The sequence below is a fragment of the Lissotriton vulgaris genome, chromosome 1_2 (genome assembly GCF_964263255.1).
Source record: "Lissotriton vulgaris chromosome 1_2, aLisVul1.2, whole genome shotgun sequence".
Lineage (NCBI taxonomy): Eukaryota > Metazoa > Chordata > Amphibia > Caudata > Salamandridae > Lissotriton > Lissotriton vulgaris.
This window is the reverse complement of record NC_141686.1, coordinates 71,552,592-71,572,415: the sequence shown is the minus strand read 5'-3', so window position 1 is coordinate 71,572,415 and position 19,824 is coordinate 71,552,592. Positions and strand designations below refer to the sequence as shown.

Below are 19,824 nucleotides of genomic sequence, written 5' to 3'. Positions count from 1 at the left end.
ACTCAACATACCGAGTCAATTGCAAGGTCACATGCTTTTCTAGGATTTTGGAGAAGATTGGAAGCAAGGAAAGGGGGCGAAAGTTAGACAGCTGTGTCGGATCATTATTTACTTTCTTTAAAAGTGGGAGAATCATAGCATGCTTCCACTCTGGTGGATCACAGCTTCCTGCGAGGATGCATTCAGTAACTCCATGATCAACCTCATGGTAGGTAACTCAGTGTTCTGTAACCAGCGGCAAGAAGGGTGTCTAAGACAATATACCCCTTGGTCTTCAAGTGGGAGCCGCGGGAAGTGACCCACCATACTCTATATACTTTGAAAGAAATGAATGTAAAAAGAAAGCTTTCTCAAAAACAATATCGCTGAAATTCTCAGTGTTTGATTTCACCAGAAACAGTAGGTCCTTATTATCGTATCATATCTTCTTTCTGCCTTAAGGAACTAATCGTTCCAAGAAGTTGCATGTGAACAACTGCTTACACTGTTGTTTGTTTCCTGAAGTTAGTACTGTTGTTTCTGGTTTTTGTGTCTTACCTAATAAAATACCATAAATAGATTGAGTTTTTGTGTGGATGCTCCTTCAGGGTGTTTTTTTAGATTAGCCTCTGTTTCCACATCTGTGTTCATACTGGTAGATGTATAATTTATTTCTCTATTTGTAACAACAATAACATTTGAATAAAGAGTTTGATTCTTTGTTGAGCGCCACCAGGATGGTACGAAATAGCCCCGGGCACATTTGCTCTTCACAGAATGATTTGGGAAACTATTAATACTTAAATTAGTCTATAGATAACTCCTCCATTGAGACCCCTTCTTGGGTCTGCATTGATGGTTCTCTGACAGAATTCAGTGTCACGGGTAGTGGTAGAATAAGGTATATCATTTGATGGAGTTGTGTGTGTGTGTGTGTATGGGATTGTATTGATCATTGTGTTGCATTACATGTATATGTAAATTTTCAGGGTCAAACTGTTGGAAGAAGCCTCATTACCCAATGAATTCTCTCTGTCACAGGTCCTGGCTTGGCATTCATTGCATACCCAAAAGCAGTGACGATGATGCCAGTGTCTCAGCTCTGGTCTTGCCTCTTCTTCCTGATGTTGATTTTCTTGGGTCTGGATAGCCAGGTACTACTAATAAACCGCAAACAATGATGAATATTTTTTCTTGTCTTTAAATCAAGTTGCAGAGTTGCATGTTGCCACTTATGTAATTGTAGTAACCATGCCACTGTTCCACTTCTACAAATTCATTATTCTCCATTTGCACTCCTTTATTAACTGTTATTACAACCTGAAATCTCTAGAGGAGTTAAGTGGCTTACATCCCTACACTTTCCTCCACACATACAATTTTTTCAAGGTACACCCTGTATAACATATCCATTCTCTATTGTAAACTATGCACATTACAATGGTATTCCATTGTAAATAGCAATTGCTTTTTACACCCCTCTACATCCAGATCAACCCCCCCAAATTCTGTATGGTTCTTAAAGTGATAGATTCTGTTGCTTTCCAGTCAACTGTTTCTTCATTTTTCATTCAATATATACCAGCTGAAAAGAAATTGCCTTCTCATATTCACCACAGGGCTACTTTCCATCAAATGTATTAACGTTCTGTAGTATACGCTGCCAGGCATTATATAATGTGTGTTATGCACTGTCCCACTTAGTTCCCTTCTTCGTAAGCATCAGGGTTTGTTACTCTATGAAGGTCCAATATCCATGCATCAGAACTAGAGAATTGCTTTATGCCTCATTAGAGATCAGGGTATCAGAGCACAGTTTGAGGCATGCCAGAGTACATAGAGTGCCCTTTAGGCATCTTAGTGTCTCCTAATTTCATTAGGCAATGCGTAAAGTTGATAAATGGGAAAGGCAAGCTGGTCTAGCATTGAATCTAGCAACTGAGGGCAATACACAGTCTCAATGTTTTTATTTGGTTTAATTACCTCCTCAGTTCGTCTGTGTCGAGAGCTTGGTGACGGCGATTGTTGATATGTATCCAGCTGTGTTTCTGAAGAAGTATCGCCGGGAGCTCCTGATCTTGGGAATTGCAGTTGTGTGCTACCTTCTTGGCCTGCTTCTGATCACTGAGGTGAGGAGTAACTGGGTGGTCCATCCTGGTGTATCATGACTTATAACTCTAATATTTTCAGCAACACATGCATTACAGCTCACATGTCTTACACAGTGTTGACTCAATTAAACCATTTATTCTATTATTTTGTTTCTGGAATGATGGGACTCCTTAAATAACTTTCCATTCTTATTGGTATTATCAGAACCGTAGATTATATTGATCCATGTTCTGAGAAGGGTAATACAGTTATTAGGCATCAAATGCTGTCACAGCAATTGCTCCATCTTAACAGCTTGTATTGCATTTATACGGATACTTGTGACAGTGACTGCAAAGTGAAAAATAATACAGAACTTTCATGAGAAATCAGTTTTGGTTTCCTCATACTCTTGAGAAAAACTAACTATTCCTCATTATCAATGCAAACATTTAATACAGCAGAAAGCACAGGTGTGTTGTGTTTGTAAATGTTAATAAGAATTGGTTGAAGAATTCAAAATTCAAAAGGGATGGACTTCAAATAATTGATTCCTTAGCGGTATATTAATTTTTAGTACACATATTTCCTAAACACTTTTGACCAATAAGCACCTAGCTAGCCAATGACATTGATATTGAAAAGTACCAGTGCCTAACTTCATATTGTTGACAAGTGGACTGGCCTCTTTCAGTATTTTTGTTTTAATATTACATTTCAGTACAGCATGTTATAGTAAAATATTCAGACTCATTCATCATGCTCCACTCCATAATTATGAACATAATCTGAAACTATATCCAAACTCTATCAATGCCAGTGATTTTTGCTTGGTGTAAAAAGTGATGTGTAAAATCAGCAATTTCATTTACATGAACACATCATAAATTTAGCAAATTTACACATATTACAGATGATACGTTTTTGTGGTATCTCAAGCATCTTTTTCCATGAGTTAGGGCATACCTATCAGAGAAAAACCATGCAAAGTCAAAGCAGGAGATTATTTTGAGAAGAAAATATCTAATTTGAGTAGAAAATGCATACTGGAGAGCGATTGTAAGCTGGAACAAGGCTACCTCAGGCAAATATTGCACAAAAATTCTTGATATTTGAAAAATGATGAACATTTTGAAAATTTTACATTTATTATGTGAGACTACAGTGACCTAACAAAAATCCCACAGTCCAACTATTTCAATGCTAAGACATACAGGTGTACCAACACAAGAGGAAAAGATATGAGAGAGTGAGTGAGTGAGTGAGTGAGTGAGTGAGTGAGTGAGTGAGTGAGTGAGTGAGAGAAAGCCAGGTAGAGTGGAGGAAAGGTAGGCAAACTGTAGGATCTTTGATACATTACCAATCAACTATGAAAACAGCACAATTGAGTCTAAATGGTTAAGCCATTTTTATAAAAAAAACTAGGAATAAGATCAAAAAGAGAAATATCATCCAGCTTTACATTAGGCTTCAAGTAGGTAATTTGTGTCTAGTCGAGTAGTTATTTTTTGTAATATTTGCACTTAATAAATATTTACAGCAGCAGGTAAACCATAATAAAAAATAAAAAAATGAAGTGAAGAGGTATTTTGAGATTCAGCAGCAAACGTTTCTAGTATATTGAAATCTTTTCTTACCCCTAAGCGCTTACCAAATGTAATACTGATTTTAAGGCTTTGGAAGAGACTGAAGATTCGTCAAACAGCTAATTCACAGAGAATATCTTGTTTGCTTTTCGATAAACTTGTTATTATTTAACACTTCTGATTGGAGATCTAAAAATATAAATTGTTTTAGATTAACATTGAATATAAGTCAGATATTGTGATGATTCTCTAATACTTGCAAAGCCGAGGCAATGGCTGTCCTAAAAGTCAAATGTAACTCATTTGCATACATAACACAAAATAAGGTAAGTTGAAATGTAAAACGTACTCATGCAGGTCCACAAATGCGCAAATCAAGATACCCACCTCCCGTTAGCTGTGCCTGATACTCGCATTATCAACGATAATTTAATATTATTTAGGCTAGCTATTCTCATATTTTTTGCATCTGGTAAATGTATATGGCCGGCGCTTTATGAGAATACCTTTATTGACTAATTTCTTGGATTTTTCATGGCGTGTTTCCTCCCAAACTTTTCACCTGTCTCCTACATACCGCTTTCGAAGTTCCCGTCCAGACAGCGGAGCTACTTTAATAAAAGGGCGCAACTAAGGCATCTTCTTTTACTTTCGTTTTGCATGTCTTTATTACAGTATTTTTACTACTGTGGAAAGGAAACATTTGCTTGCCTTTAATAACAAACACAAACAAACAACTTTTCCTCCACCAGTCAAGTAAAGAATTATGGGGCCTTATTTATGAGGTTTGGCCGTAGGGAAGCTTCCCTACAGCAAAGGAAAAAGGCAGGAATGCGCCGCATCTATAATATACGGCGCATTCCTGTCCTTTTCCCCTGCGCCGGCGCACAATGGGCTGCCGTGCACCAACGCAGGCACCTTTGCACAATGGTGCAAGGGTGCCTGCGTTGCAGGGATGATTATTTTTGTACAGGAAGGGAAACCTTTCTGTACAAAAAGAATCACAACAGGCTTTTCCTCTTTCTACGTGTGCTGCAGAATGCAGCACACATAGAAAAAGGGAAAACGAGGAGAAATAAAACTATTTCTCTCCGTTGCGTCTTCCTTACGCCTCCCCTGTGGAGGCGTAAGCTTTTGGCACTCCCTTAGATTCACGATTTCTCGTAAATCTGGGGCACTGTCAAAAGGCCATGGATGTTGCTGGGAACGCCCCCAGCAACACCCATTGCACGCCCCTTTAACGCAGAACACTGCGTTAAATCAATCAATCATATCATTTGTAAAGTGCACTACTCACCCGTGAGGGTCTCAAGGCGCTGGGGTGGGGAATGCTGCTACTGCTCGAAAAGCCATGTCTTGAGGAGTTTTCTGAAGGTCAGCAGGTCTTGGGTCTGCCGTAAGTGGATGTGGAGGGTTTTCCAGGTCTTGACGGCGAAGTGGGAGAACGATCTGCCACCTGAGGTCGCTCTTCGGAAGCGGGGGACTGTAGCGAGTGCGAGGTTGGTGGAGCGGAGCTGGCGGGTGGGGGTGTAGAAGCTGAGTCATCTGTTGAGGTACGTTGGTCTGGTGTTGTGGAGTGCCTTGTGTACGTGGGTGAGGAGCTTGAAGGTTATCCTCTTATTGACCGGGAGCCAGTGCAGGTCTCTCAGGTGGGGTGTAATGTGGCTGCGGCGAGGGATGTCGAGGATCAGGCATGCAGAGGCGTTCTGGATGCGTTGGAGCCGTCTGAGGAGTTTGGCCGAGGCTCCTGCGTAGAGGGCGTTTCCATAGTCCAACCTGCTGCTGACAAGGGCCTGGGTGACTGTTCTTCTCGTTTCAGTGGGGATCCACTTGTAGATCTTACGGAGCATGCAGAGGGTGTTGAAGCAGGAGGAGGAGACGGCGTTGACCTGTTTAGTCATGGAGAGGGTGAAGTCGAGGATGACCCCTAGGTTGCGTACGTGGTCGGTGGGTGTTGGAACGGTTCCCAGTGCGGTCAGCCACCAGCAGTTGTCCCAGGCTGAAGGGTTGGATCCAAGGATGAGGACCTCCATCTTGTCCGAGTTCAGCTTCAGTCGGCTGTTCCTCATCCATTCAGCAACGGCCTTCATTCCTTCGTGAAGGTTGGTTTTGGCGGTGTGGGGGTCCTTGGTGAGGGAGAGTATCAGCTGGGTGTCATCGGCGTAGGAGAGGATATTGAGGTCGTGCTGACGGGCGACTTGGGCGAGCGGTGCCATGTAGATGTTAAACAGAGTTGGGCTGAGGGATGAGCCCTGGGGTATGCTGCAGATGATCTCGGTGTCTTCGGAGCGGAAGGGGGGAAGGCTGACGCTCTGTGTTCTGCCGGAGAGGAAGGAGGTGGTCCAGTCAGGGGCCTTCTCTTGCATCCCAGCGTTGTGGAGGCGTGTTCGTAGTGTGTGGTGACAAACTGTGTCGAAGGCGGCTGACAGGTCCAGGAGGATGAGGGCCGCCTTTTCTCCGTTGTCCAGCAGGGACTTGATGTCATCGGTGGCAGCGGTGAGGGCAGTCTCGGTGCTGTGGTTGCTGCGGAACCCAGACTGGGAAGGGTCCTGGATGTTGTTCTGCTCGAGGTAGCGGGTCAGTTGTTCGTTGACGGTCTTCTCGATGACCTTTGCCGGGAATGAGAGCAGGTAGATGGGCCGGAAGTTTTTGAGGTCCTTGGGGTCCGCCTTGGGTTTCTTGAGTAAGGCATTGATCTTGGCGTGCTTCCAGCTCTCCGAGAAGGTTGCTGTCTCGAAGGAGGTGTGGATGGTGTTCATGATCTTGATGGTGTCATAGTCGTTGATGTTGGTCCAGTAGAGCAGGCGGTTGGTGCGGATGGTGGTCGTGGTGGTGGAGGTCTCAGTGGTTGTCGGGGCGGTCATGGCGTTGAAACTGTCGTGGATGTCTGTGATCTTGCGGTTGATGAAGGTGGCCAGCGAGTTGCACAGGTCTTGCGAGGGTGGGACGTCGTTGGTGTTGGAGCTGGGGTTGGAGAGTTCCTTCACGATGTTGAAGAGGTCTTTGCTGTTGTGCGCATTGTTGTCTAGGCGGTCTTTGAAGGAGGCCCTTTTGGCAGATCTGATGAGGTGATGGTGTCTGCGGGTGGCATTCTTGTGGGCGGCGTGGCTGTCCGGTGTTCGTTCACAGAGCCAGATCTTCTCTAGCTTTCGGCAGGTTTACTTGGAGACCCGGAGGTCTTCAGTGAACCAGCTGGCTTTCTTGTTGGTATGATTGTTGGAGGGTTTCCTGATCGGGCGAGGGAGTTGGCGCAGTCATTGATCCACTGTCTGAGGTTGCGGGCGTCGGTGTTGGGGTTGGTATGGTCAGCGGGTGGGCTCTGGGCGAGGGTGGTGGTTAGCTGGTCTTCGATGACTTTGCTCCAGCTGCGGTGAGGCATCTGTTGGGTGCGGTGGTGCGTGGTGGGTTTCTTGAAGGTGAAGTGGATGCAGCGGTGGTCGCTCCAGTGGAGTTCGGTGGTATGGTTGAAGGAGACGTGGGGGCTTGCGGAGAAGATGGGGTCAAGCGGGTGACCGGTGGAGTGGGTGGGTGTTGTGACCAGTTGTCTGAGTCCGAGGTTGGCTAGGTTGTCCATCAGGGGGGTGGAGTTGGTGTTGTCATTGTCGTCATTAAAGAGGCTGATATTTATCAGGCAGCAGTACGCCCAAAAAAGTGGCTTAGTGCTGCCTGATAAATATCACGGAGATAGCTGCGCCACGGAACGTCACAAAAAGTGACGTTCCGATGGCGCAGGGGCCTCATAAATGAGACCCATGGACACTAACGAACCTTCTTTATCCGTTTTATTGGAAGACTTACATGCGGTTTGTGCTAACACAGAAAATTAGGTCTCAGCAATCAAAAATATCCGTAAAGACCTAGCAAGTCTCTCTAGGAATGATTCTGACAATGCAATTAAAATTCAGGATAACAAATAAAAAAATTACAGTTTTATGATAATTGCTGCAAAAGTCATAGCGATGAGTAATCTGTTACTTGATTTCGAAAATCCCTATCAGAAATGCAATTTATGCATTTTTAATTAGGCAGAAGACGTAGCAATAACTGCAGGTGGAATCTGAAAAACCTAATACCTGGTCTTTTACATTCAAAGTTCCTAGAAAAATATAGAATCGATAAGGCATACAGAATTCCTTCACATCGTAATCCAAGTCATGCCAAGCCGCTTCAAACAATCTTTAAAGTTCTACCTCATCACCTCTTAGTGATCTGGAAGGGAACAAGAGACATCCCATCTTTAATGGTCAATAGGAACAACATTTTTATCCATCAAGACTTCGCAAAGAAAACTGTTAATATCCACAGAGATTACAGAATGTAGACCATAGTTAGGAACCTCTAGTTCTAAGTACGGCCTTTTTGATTCATCAACCATGAGAATATGGAATTATGGTTTCTCCAAGTCCTTCCAACTCTCTGATGATCTTCTCTCCTTTTTAGGCCAACACTACACTCTCCATGGATACAAATGAGACTGATACTTGATGCTTTTTTCTATTACTTATAGCTAGTCGATATTTTCCGATTTTCTTTGCTAGGGCATTGTCTCAGCTGGTCATGCATGCGAATGATTCTAGAAAATTATTTATGTTTCTACGTCATCTTTTCTACTTTTATCTTTGTCATTCATTTTCCTTTTTTCATTTATCCCTAGAGCTACTTTTGCAGATTACCTTTTTTTCTTCATGCTTATAGTTTTCTCTTTTTTATGAACATGGATAATGTTAATAGAATCAAAATAGTTTCTAGTATTGTATGGGTTTAGGACACCCTCTTAAACATGTGGGGCCGGATGTACGATTGTTTTTTGGGTTCACGGAGGGGCATTTTGCCCTTTTGCAACATCACAAAAGAGTAGCACAATGTACCAACCCTATTATGTGAGTCGTTAATGTAGTAGCGACTTGCAGAATAGGGTTAGTGACTCGCTATAAGGAAGGACCGTTTCAAGTGCTCCCCTTCCTAAGAGCCACTCTGAACCCTATGTAAGAATGTTTTGTGACTGCAGTCGCAAAATACTTGCAGTTTATCACCCTCTTCAAGAGGGTGGTAAACCATTTGCAAACATGAAGGCCCCCCTCCCGTTCCCCTTTGTGAATGGGTCCACATTTTTTTTTAGAGCAGGCAGTGGTCCCACAGACCACTTCCTGCCCTTAAAAGAATGAAACAAAAAATGTTTTATTTTTTAAAAAAAATGCATCCTGTTTACCTATAAGGAAAAAGGCTGCATTTAAAACAAAATGCTTTATGGAGAAAGCCGTCCTAGACCTAGCAGGCCACCATCCTAGGGAGTGCCAGCCATTCCCAATGGGGTCACAAATTGCGACAGCTTCATTAATATGCATGAGGCATGCAATTTGCGACCCCTGTGGGAATCGCACACAGTGTCTCTGACACTGTTGTACATTGATGTGTGCGGTTCGCAAATTGCGACTCACAATTTAATGCAATTTGCGAGTCGCAAACATCAATGGTCGTACATCTGGCCCATTGTTCCAATTTTAGATTAAGTGGCAAGACGTAAAGCTGATGTATGTTATCTCTTGGAGACTCATATAGATAATATCATTTTATCATACATGAATTAAAAATTGGTTCATAATGTTATTTCTTTCCCTGCTGTGAACAAAAAAAATGGAATTGCTATTCTTTTTGCAAACAAATCTTCACCTCCAAATACTAAACAAATGATCAGATGCAGATGGTCATAATCTTATTTTCAATATTAAAATCTATAATGCCATTTTACACTCCTTGAATGTTTATGGTGCAGCAAAAGATGACCCACATTTTTGGTCCCTCTTTACATCTGAAGTGCTCAAATGAGGAAATGTTCCATTTATTTCTGGAGGTGATTTTGACCTAATATGTGACTCCTTGTTGGACAGAACTTCTCTAACTAAGAACCGTCCTCCCAAAGCTTTAGTTTTTATGCACACAAATCCATTTTTAAAACTACCAAACTGGTAGATACTTGGAGCTTATATCACCCAACAGCATAAAACTGCATTTTTTTTCTCTAATACTCATAATTCCTATTCCAGAATAGAATTTTATTAGTATCCCGTCAATCAATCCGTTCAATTTCTGACCCTATTATTCATCATATCGATCTTTACTCCCATGTACTCATTTATTTTGTTTTACAATTTAACTTCCCTCAACAATTTGAGTGTAGATGACATTTGAATGTGAATTTTGCCCTTAATGAAAATAATCAACCAAAACTTTTTGCTGAAATACATGATTATTTTTCTTTCAATCCAGAAGACTCTACTTCAATTGTAATCAATGGAATGCATTCAATAATATGTCACAGGTGAAACCATATCTGTTATGGCACATGATATTAAGTCACTTAACTCTAAAATTAAGGATTTGGATAAACAAATAGGTGAATAGGACCATATCTCTTTATCACATCTAATGATATTGAATACAAAATACACCTACAAAAACTCTTTTATGAATCAAACTCCCTATTAAGGGCTGGCATCCACATTTCTAATAATATGGTAACATTTTATTTCAATGCTTACAGGTTTGGACTGCTTATAGCAAATTATCTACGTATTAGAAAAGATAAAATTCAAATTAATTTGATTCATATTTCGAATTATAAAATTGTACTAACTCACAAAGAAATTATGAATGTCTTTTTGGATTATTATAGGATCTACTGATTCTCCTCATTTTGATAATTTCTTGGACTTTTGTGGGTTTACTTACATTTCTCAGTCAGTTTCAGATGAATTGGGCGTACCGATTTCTCTATAAAAGGTTGAGTCAGCCATTAAATCCCTTAACCCACTTAAATTGCCTGGTCCTGAGGTTTATTTCAAGAATAACTTCTGGGTCCTTCACTGAAGCCTTCATTATAGTTCTCCTGAAACCCAACTAAGATGCAACTATTGTATCAAGTTATCGCCCGATATCTTCAACAAGGGAGCAACCAGCAAATTAAAATACTCCCCACTGCAAATAGAGTAAGCCCTATCCACTCTGGAAGAGGTCCCTTATCAATGACTTCTGTTCATCTTTAAATCTTTCATGTGTACATCCATCTATCCATCTTTTCATACTTTCATCCATCCTTTATTAATTCATCCATCCACTTTTTCATTATTAGTTTTCCATCCATCTATCGTTCCTCTCAACTTCCAAACATTCATACATCCTTTTACCCATCCATCCATTCATCCATCAATTCTTCTTCAACCATTCCCCAATTCATCCTCCTTTTATCAATCCAACAATCTATCCTTCCACACCGCCATCCAGGTAACCTTTCACCCATTTATCCAGACCTTCAGCGTTTAAGCCACTTTATTTCTCCCACTCATGTAAATATTGTTTTATCCTAACATTCATCAGATTATTCACTTGTGCATCTATCCTTTCATCCTTATTCCCCTTCCTTCTCATCACAGTTTCTTCTTTATTTACATATACCCTTCATTTTATTCTCCCGTACAGCCTCTCTATCCCATTCTTTCCCTCTCTATTTCTTTGTCATAATTAAGATTCATTGCTTGACCTGATATCGGAGCTTTTCTCTGCAGCGCTGCAGACAGGAAAGGATCATTAAAAAATGTACCCCATTTAAGCTGCAAAAGCGGGGAGGTCATGACGTCACTGATCTTTAATTAATCAAGACTGTAAGCTTTATGCGAAAATTCTTGAAGCCTCTGTAGTTGACACTCTCATTGATAATGATCGGTCTGGTTTCATGAAACATAGACACTCTGTGAACAATACTAGATTATTATTCCATGCGATTGAAGCTAGTCCATTCTTGCCTCTTCCTTCCAGAGTCCTGGCACTGGATGCTGAAAAATCTTGTGATAAAGTTCATTGGCAGTATTTTTTTCATAACATGTCTGCATTTAATTTTTGGCATGTTCACTCATTTGCATGATATTAGCATTATATTCAGGTCCTTTCACCAGACTTCCCATTAATAGTCAAATCTCTAGTCATTTTTTCCTTTTTAGAGGCACCAGGCAGGTATGTGCTTGTCACTATTACTTGTTCTCCTTTTTCTTCTTGCTATTGAACCTTTGCTATCAGAAATACTACTGAAATCAAAGGTCTTCTTTTTAATGATGTTTATTGTCAAACAAACTTTAGGCTAAGCTGATGATGACTTCATATTAGTAATCCTGACTCTTCCATTCCTCCTCTTTTAAATCTAATGCAAATTTACTATCAGATTTCAAGTTATACTTCAAACACTAGTAACACAGAATGTTTTCCTCTGAATGTTCATTGTACCTCTGATATGCTTCCCAACAATAAGTTAATATGGCAAATGAAAAACTTAAATATCTTGGTATCTTTTTTTCTTAAACCATTAATCGATTACATTGAATTGTAAATGCACTCTTAAAAATATGAAAGACAACTCATACATAAGTTGGGTTGCACTCTCAAGGAGGGTTGCCAGTGGGGTTGTGAACAGAAGTGCACCTTTTTTCATATAGTTTGGGAATGTCCTGCAATACAAAGAGTCTAGGGGAAGATAACATGGGTATTGTCGGAAGTGAAAGGGCAGACAATCCCTATGGATGCCAGATGGCACATACTATGTGTATCGGGGGATCAGACATGGCCAAAATACCCCCAAATCTGGCTGTGAGTGGCACCAATGGTGCCCAAAAGGAATATTGCGGGCCGTGGGGGACCACTCAACCCCCAACGATAGCTTAATGGAATAAAGACATGGATTGGTGTTGTGCCGCTAAGAAGACAATATAAAAGGGTAGAGGCTGCCCCAACAAGTGGGGAAATATATATGTGGGACAATGGAATACATATAGGAATCCTTGAGGGAGGTTATGCTATCAAGGTGGGAGGGATTAGATAGATAGGGGTAGGCAGGCTTAGGGTATTACTAGGGATTGTTAGACCTGTCAGCCTTTTGTGTGGTTTCCCGCTCACTTTTATTTTTCCTGCCATTTTTTTTTGTGTGGCCTTAGGACTCCGGGCGCCTCAACACTGCTACTCAGTGCTGAGGTGCAGGTGTGCTCTTTTAAAATGGTGGCCGGGTTAGAATTTACCTCAGAGGCCTGGTCCATAGAAAAGCATTGTAGGGTTCCAGAACCTTCGAGTCCACTCTAGTGACTTGGGGCTTGTCTATATGAGGGAGGGCTCTGGGCGGCCATTTTGTCCACTCTGAGGAACCGGCTGGAGTGCAGACTGCTGCGTCAGGGGGTTGGTCCAACTGACCAGATTGATGGTTCTTAGGGGCTGCTGCCTGGTGAGATAAAATCTGCCCTCTTACCTGCTGATCTGGCCCTGCTGTGGGGAAGAGTGACCAACCTCTATTCCCCCCTACCTGAAGAACGTAATACTGCCAGGCTGCTGAGGGACCACCGAGTTTGCCAGAGGGAAGGGTGGTGAGTGAACTCCTGTTCTGCGCTGCTGTGGTCCCCTTTCCTAAAGTCAAGCCGGGTGAAGATTGCCCAGGATCACCACCGTCTTCTAATTACCTTTTCTAAGTGGTGTTTATGGTAGCCCCGCACTGGAAAGAATAATTGGGACCTGCCCCCCCCGGGGCGTTTCCGCTGCGAAAGGAGAAGCACATCATTGCTTCAAGGAATCCCATCTGAGGGCTGGTTCCTTCCCTCCTTCAAGCACTTGGGTACCTACTGCGCTGCCCCCAAAACTGTCCTCGCCGGGCCTTCTGATCGCTGGACATCTCTGGGAGGGTCGGCTGAGCTGTAGTGTCGGCCCGGACCTCAGAGATACTGCCGGAAGCTGAGGGGTGGGCCTGTGTTGTCAAGTTTGGTCAGAGGAGGCGGGGTAAAGCTGCCGAACTTGTTGCTGCCGCCGCGCTAACCTGGAAGCCCGGGGGAGGCGTGGCTGCAGCTGGTGGAGCCTGTAGGGGGTTTGGAGATGCTAAAGCCCCTTCTTCCGGCCCAGGAGCAGTCCATAGAGACCGGGTAGGAGGTGGAAGGAGCGCCTGTTCTGTGCAAAGTCAGCAGGCCGGTAAGAGAGAGTGGGAGCACTGAGGAGGGCACTCGTGTGGCAGGAGTTCCTTCCCTTTTAGCCTCACCCATCAAAAGCCATTTGTGGGATTCTTGCACAAGGAGGTGTGGGCCAGCCAGGGGTACCAAAGCGGGGGAGGAATTTAAGTGTGAAATTGTGACTTCAAGATTCAGCCGTGTGTGGGCCCATGTCCTCAGGTCAGCTCTACTTTCCCACAAAAGTCGATAATAGCAAAGCCAGAATGGGGGAAATTGTGACAGGAATGAAAATAGAACGCCACTCTATTTATAGAAGCCAACTGTCATTGGAACTGAACTTATTACATATGCCTGCTTGATTTAATGTCTTTAAATATTTACTGGGAGTAATATGATTAACTGCCTGTCTTTCTTCTAATATACTTTTACAGCTAAAGGTGAACTGAAATAAGTACCCACTTACTTCTCTTCGTATGTAAACTCTGCTAGATTCAATTATACCGTGAAATACCTACTCAATTTTAGGTACTGTGTAGAAATTATCTGATTCCTAACCTCAGCTGGAGACTGATTCCAGACAGTATGCATGGTCATGTTTTCATTGATGCAGGTAATCGAATGCAGAAATGCTAAGTATAAGTTATGAACTGCTAGAATTTTGGAAGCTAATCTAAAGAAAACGATAAAGCATTTCTAATATTTTTCATAAGACGGTGGGGTGTCATTTCTGGTGGGGGTGCATTGGGAAAGTAGTGGTGTGTGTGACGCAGGTACAACACATGTGCCCTGAAGTTAGGCCTTACCACCCTGTGCCATGCTACCCCAAGTGGGCCGGATATCTCGGGTCCAACAGGGATGACTTTTGATCTGTTGGGATTGTCGCAATAAAGAATCTGTAGATTGCAAAGTAAGGTGGGATGCACATGTACAACCGAATACTGAATGCTGTAATGCTGTACATTATCACTGACCTTTGTTTAATGAAAAGAAGAAAAAAAAAAAATATGAAATACATCTATCTTAGTGGAGGGAAATTGAATCCATGAAAATGGTTATTGCACCTAAAATATTTGACCTCCTTTCTATGATACCTACTCAACTTCCTCTTAAGTTCTATAAAATTGTAGATACATTTTTATCTAAATTTATTTGGAATAAGAAAACCTCCGCTATAAGTTATAAAAAATGTAAAATTGCAACGGTTATTGGGGGCGTTGGGTTGACAGATTTTCATAAAGAGTTTATTTTAAAACAAGATTCTTTTTTTTGGTTCAGTCATTCAGAGTTCAATAAATCACCTTTGGGGATTCTCATTGAACAGGATTGATATCACCATTCACTTTACCTGCATTATTGACTATGACTAATTCTACCACATTACTAAAAAGGTCAACTATTCTTAAATCTACAAAACTCATATTACAGGATTCAGACTCTCTTTTTCAATCTCCTTTTTCACAAACCTCAAATATGTTGGTATGGTATAACTCATTGGCAAAAAAGTTTAGCTTAGCAATGTTGGATAAAGGTTGGAATTTTTTACTCAAAAAAATTATATCTTATTACACTTTTAATTATTGATAAATTGCAGCAAAAATATCACTAATCTCCCTCGTAAATCCTCAAATATGAACTTTTGTGCAATTCCAAAATGTTGCCTTTTTTTTAGATATGTACATTCAAACGAAAGCTGCTTCCTCACATGTTATCTCAAAGTTTTATAGAAATTAGAACAATTTTAGAGGGGATAATGAAAACTCTATGTCTCCTTTTTGAAATAAAGAGTTAGATATATCTCTTGCTAAAGATATATGGAAGAAATTATGGTTGAATATTATCTCAGGCTGGGTGCCTGTTTATTTATACCAAACTATATCTTTCATGTTTAAGTACTACTTTAAAGTCATACATTGCAAAGTTTGTATAATTCTCCAAATTTTTGGCATTGTAATCTGACCCCAGGCTCATTGAGACATAATCTATATGATTGCAATACTGTTTCTAAGTATTGGAAGATGTTTGGGGTGTTTTAAAAAATATATATATATGAATCTCAGGTAACATTTCTTATGATATGCTGATTTGTAAATCTATTTCCTTTTCCTCAATCTTGTCTGATTCAAAAAACAGACTACTAGACTTTCTATTTTCTGCTGCTTTAAAGTCAATTACTACTAATTGGAAAAATGCTTCATTATTATCAATCCATTCACGGCGGTCATGGATAATTTTGGCTTGAAGAGGAGCCAATTTGACTCTTTTGGGTGTGGTTCACAACACATCTATTTATCAATTTTGTTTGTAATCCGATTGATGATTATATAGCATTATATTTATTAATAAGTATAACTAATATGGTATACAACTTGTTAATATGTAAGATTTTTGAGGTTGAAGTTAGTAGCTCTGTAAGCATGTATCTGTTATTACTTTTGTTATGTATCCCCTTTTTATTTTAAACTAGCAGCCCGCCCGACCTTGTCCGGGTGCTTTCAGGCTTTTTCAGGCTTCCCCCTACCCCCGCCTGCCCCGACATTGCCCAGCAGCCCGTGCCCCCCACCCGCCCCGTCCCCCGCCTGCCGCCTGGCCTGACCCTCGCCTGCAGGTGTTAGTCCCCGTCCCCCTCCTGCCCCGACCCCCGCCTGCCCCGACATTGCCTTTAGTAACTCCCCATCCCCCGCTTGGGCCGACACCCGCCTGCTTACCTCATTCTCCGCTCCTGAGTGCAGGTCCTCGCCACTCTGCTCCTCACCGCTTGTCCGCCTGGTCTCTCCCCCTCGCCATGTCCGCCTCTCCGCTGGTCTCTCACCGCCGCTGGCCTGTCCGCTGCAGCTCACGTGACCGCTCCTCCCCCGCGCCATGTCTGCCGGTCCTCTGACGCCGCTCTGACGCCACTCCTCGACGTGAGCACACACGTCGCGGCCGGCGCTACTTTGGGGGGACTACTTTTTTTAAAGATTAATTTTTTTGAATAAGGTGTTTTTTTTAAAGTTTATATAGCCTATAACCATCTACACACCCTGCCGATTTCTACGGTGTATCAGGTGTATAGATTGGCGCAGTGGTTCCCGCGTTTACTTGCCTCAAAGCCTGCAAGTTTCTCCTTTTTTATAGTAGTATAGATATAACATTGCAATTGTCTTTGTATAGGTACATTTATCATATTAATATTAGTTTGAAATATTTTGGTGCTCTTGTTTGTATGGCCAATTGTCCTATCATAAAATTCAATAAAATGTCTTGAACATAAAAAAAGAAATGTTGATTGTACTCCAATGCTCATGGATATTAAGCAAAAGTGTCACCTCTACAAAATACAGGCCAAGTTATGTTGGAGGGCAAAACAGAAGAAACTGCCTGGTCTATTTAGTTGGCGGAATATCTCACCATGATCCAATGATGCTTAAAAAGTAATCTAAGAATCAAAGTATACGTATATATATATATATATATATATGGATGTATTCATCACTACGATTCAGAGAAAGCATACTAAATCATCAATTTCATTATAGTTCTTGTAAAAAAATATTATTTATTGTAATCATATCTGTATAAATATATCCATAAGCATCACACAGCAAGGCATTCCAAAAGTTCACAAGTACAAAAAAGGATTAGCATATGTTCTAGAACAACATATTAAATACTGCTTGTGATACTCGACTCGTCACCCATACCACTGACACAACTCAAAAAACCCACACCACTCAAAAAAACTATTCAATATTGCAAAAACCTATGGACAAAAAAGGCATCACAATGGGACATATTGTATGCCCTACATAGAAAGGAAGAAGTATTTCACTACTCAATTATTTTGCATACAGACATGTAGAGACAGAATTTATTTGTTAAACTTCTTCACTTGATGAGCGTGTTTCGGTGTGGGCGCACAGTCTTGGCCGCACCTTCTTCAGGGCGCTAACAACATAAAAAGGTAGCAACGGGGGGTACATCCAGAACACAAATTTGCTTAATGCTTATCACTCTGAGCAATGAGGATACTTCACTGCACAAGGATCTATATAGGAACAGATCTGTGTCTACAGCTCCAGAGGATTATCTCTTTAGACAGTGAAAGTGCAAGGATTTCAGGAGCGAATACACAAACTAGAATACATGTAGGAGAAAATGGCAGCTTAGACTGACAATAATTATATAAATAATATGGAGCTGCCAATGCTCCAGGGACAGCAGTTCAGTCAAACCTCATCAAGGTTTTACGGCAAACACATCGCTGTCTTCTGACTTCTTCCCATGGCATATCGTGTAACGGCATCTCTAACGTGAAAACTCAGCCTCAAGTTATGTTGGGTCAAAAGTGACCATATTCAAACTAAATGCAGTTACAAAATCTGCATGTGCAAAGGCTACAACCTTGCCCAGTTTTCACACATGCAGTCCAAAAGCAATGTACAATGTTAATGAACACCACATACAGCCGAGCAACAAAGTGAGGGCATGCCATCATAAGCCTATTTGTCACACCCACCATATCAGTCGTGGCTCGCATGACTCACGGGTGGGCATCTGGTGGGAGGATCACGATGGGGTTTAAAAAATACTTACCTTACCGGCTTCCGTGCCACCTCCGCTCCTGGCCGGGTCCAGAACTCATGGTTTCCTTCTGCTTTCCTGCTCTCCTGCATCCGGCAGGAACAGGAAGCAGGCATCCTCTCTACCTTACCCGAAGGCAATGACACCGCTGCTATGGCAGTGTTGTGATTGGTGCGGACGGCGCCCAGTCGGGCGCCTCAAGCGAGGCCATTTCCGCTATGTAGGCTGCGTGCAGCCTACATAAAGAAAATCCAGAGTGTGCAGGACCAACCAAACCGTAAGGGCCCACAACATTGGGCAAGCCAATTCTCCCAGACCCGCCCACCCCCAACCAGGCATACCATTCTGCTTTCTCACAGCGCGAGCAGCAGAAACATATAATAGTATTTAAAATACCATTTTATTTATTTATTTAAAATCTTTATTTCGGCAAGATAGCCATAAAAGACACATATATATACATGCATAACAAAACAAATTAAATTCCAGTTTTCAGCTCTAAAAAAAAAAAAGAACGTACATAAACGTTTTTACTAAGAAGGGTCACCAATCAACAATCTCCTTATAAACGTTTTAACAGTAAAAAAGTTCATTTTAGCATGATTCAGTTTAGCAACAGAAGTGCACAACAGGGTATACCTCCTTGGAGAATCTGACACATTTACTCAGAGCATTTGACCCAATTTTTTCCGAATAAAGAAAACTGAAGTTAAAAACCTGCTAATACTAAACACAATGAACTGGGCAGTATTCGTTTTAACAATCCTATATGCAGTATGACAACTTCTAGTTCCTAGGAGAGCACACATAGGTTTTAGCCATTTTTTCCGTGCTTTTATGTAAGCATTGCATACAAAAAGCATGTGGATTTCATTCTCCAAACAGGAGGCAGAGCACATAGGACATATTCTATTATTGTCAATGGTACATGCCACATTTTTCTTCTTTGTCCATCGTTCTAGATTAGAAGATAACATAAGGTTCCCGTATCTGAATTTCAGATAGAGGGTCTTGGCCACAGGAGGCTCAACCTCATCCAGAAATGTTTCAAAACATGGTTCATCTTTAAACAATAGGAATTCTTTAGTTAGGGTCCCAGTTCTACTCTCGTGTACAACCTTGTTATTCATATGGGACCAAAACACTCTCTTCACCATGGTTTTTGCAGATGGTGGCAGGTTCTCAGGGTGTTCCCAGAAAGAGTGCAACCCCAACAGTTTAAACCATTTTTGTATATGCCCAAACCATAGAATGGTGTTAAAAGTGTCGAGGTTTAGTACCTCTTGAAGACTATTCCTATAGTCCAACAATTCTGGGGTGGACCAAACTCTGATCCAGAACATCAAGGGTCTTAAAATTGTAAAGTGATCAGTGCGTTTAAAATTTAGGTCAAGTTGGAGGGGGATTAGGGGGGTGCTAGTAGGAACCCTTACAACAGATCTCATAAATTTGTTATCCAATCCTTGGAAGCACTCTCTGGCCCAGGGACCCCATATTTCAGCCCCGTATAGAGAGGCAGATTGGATTTTGAATTTGAAGAGTTCAAGAGCAGGTGTTACACTCTTACTTATACTAGCATTCAATTTACTCATTATAGGTTTGGCATTTTGAGCATATACCACCCTACTCTTCTCAATTTG

At 41.6% G+C, this 19,824-nt stretch overlaps 1 protein-coding gene across 1 annotated transcript in view; it reads left to right on the top strand.

The window, feature by feature from the left end:
* Positions 1 to 19,824, top strand: part of LOC147733933 (sodium- and chloride-dependent betaine transporter-like) — an 865,604-nt gene that overhangs the window by 772,226 nt on the left and 73,554 nt on the right. The window contains exons 10-11 of the mRNA XM_086952828.1: positions 1,021 to 1,133; positions 1,971 to 2,108. Coding sequence (XP_086808954.1) covers positions 1,021 to 1,133; positions 1,971 to 2,108 — 251 coding nt within the window. The remainder of the gene's footprint in view (positions 1 to 1,020; positions 1,134 to 1,970; positions 2,109 to 19,824) is intronic.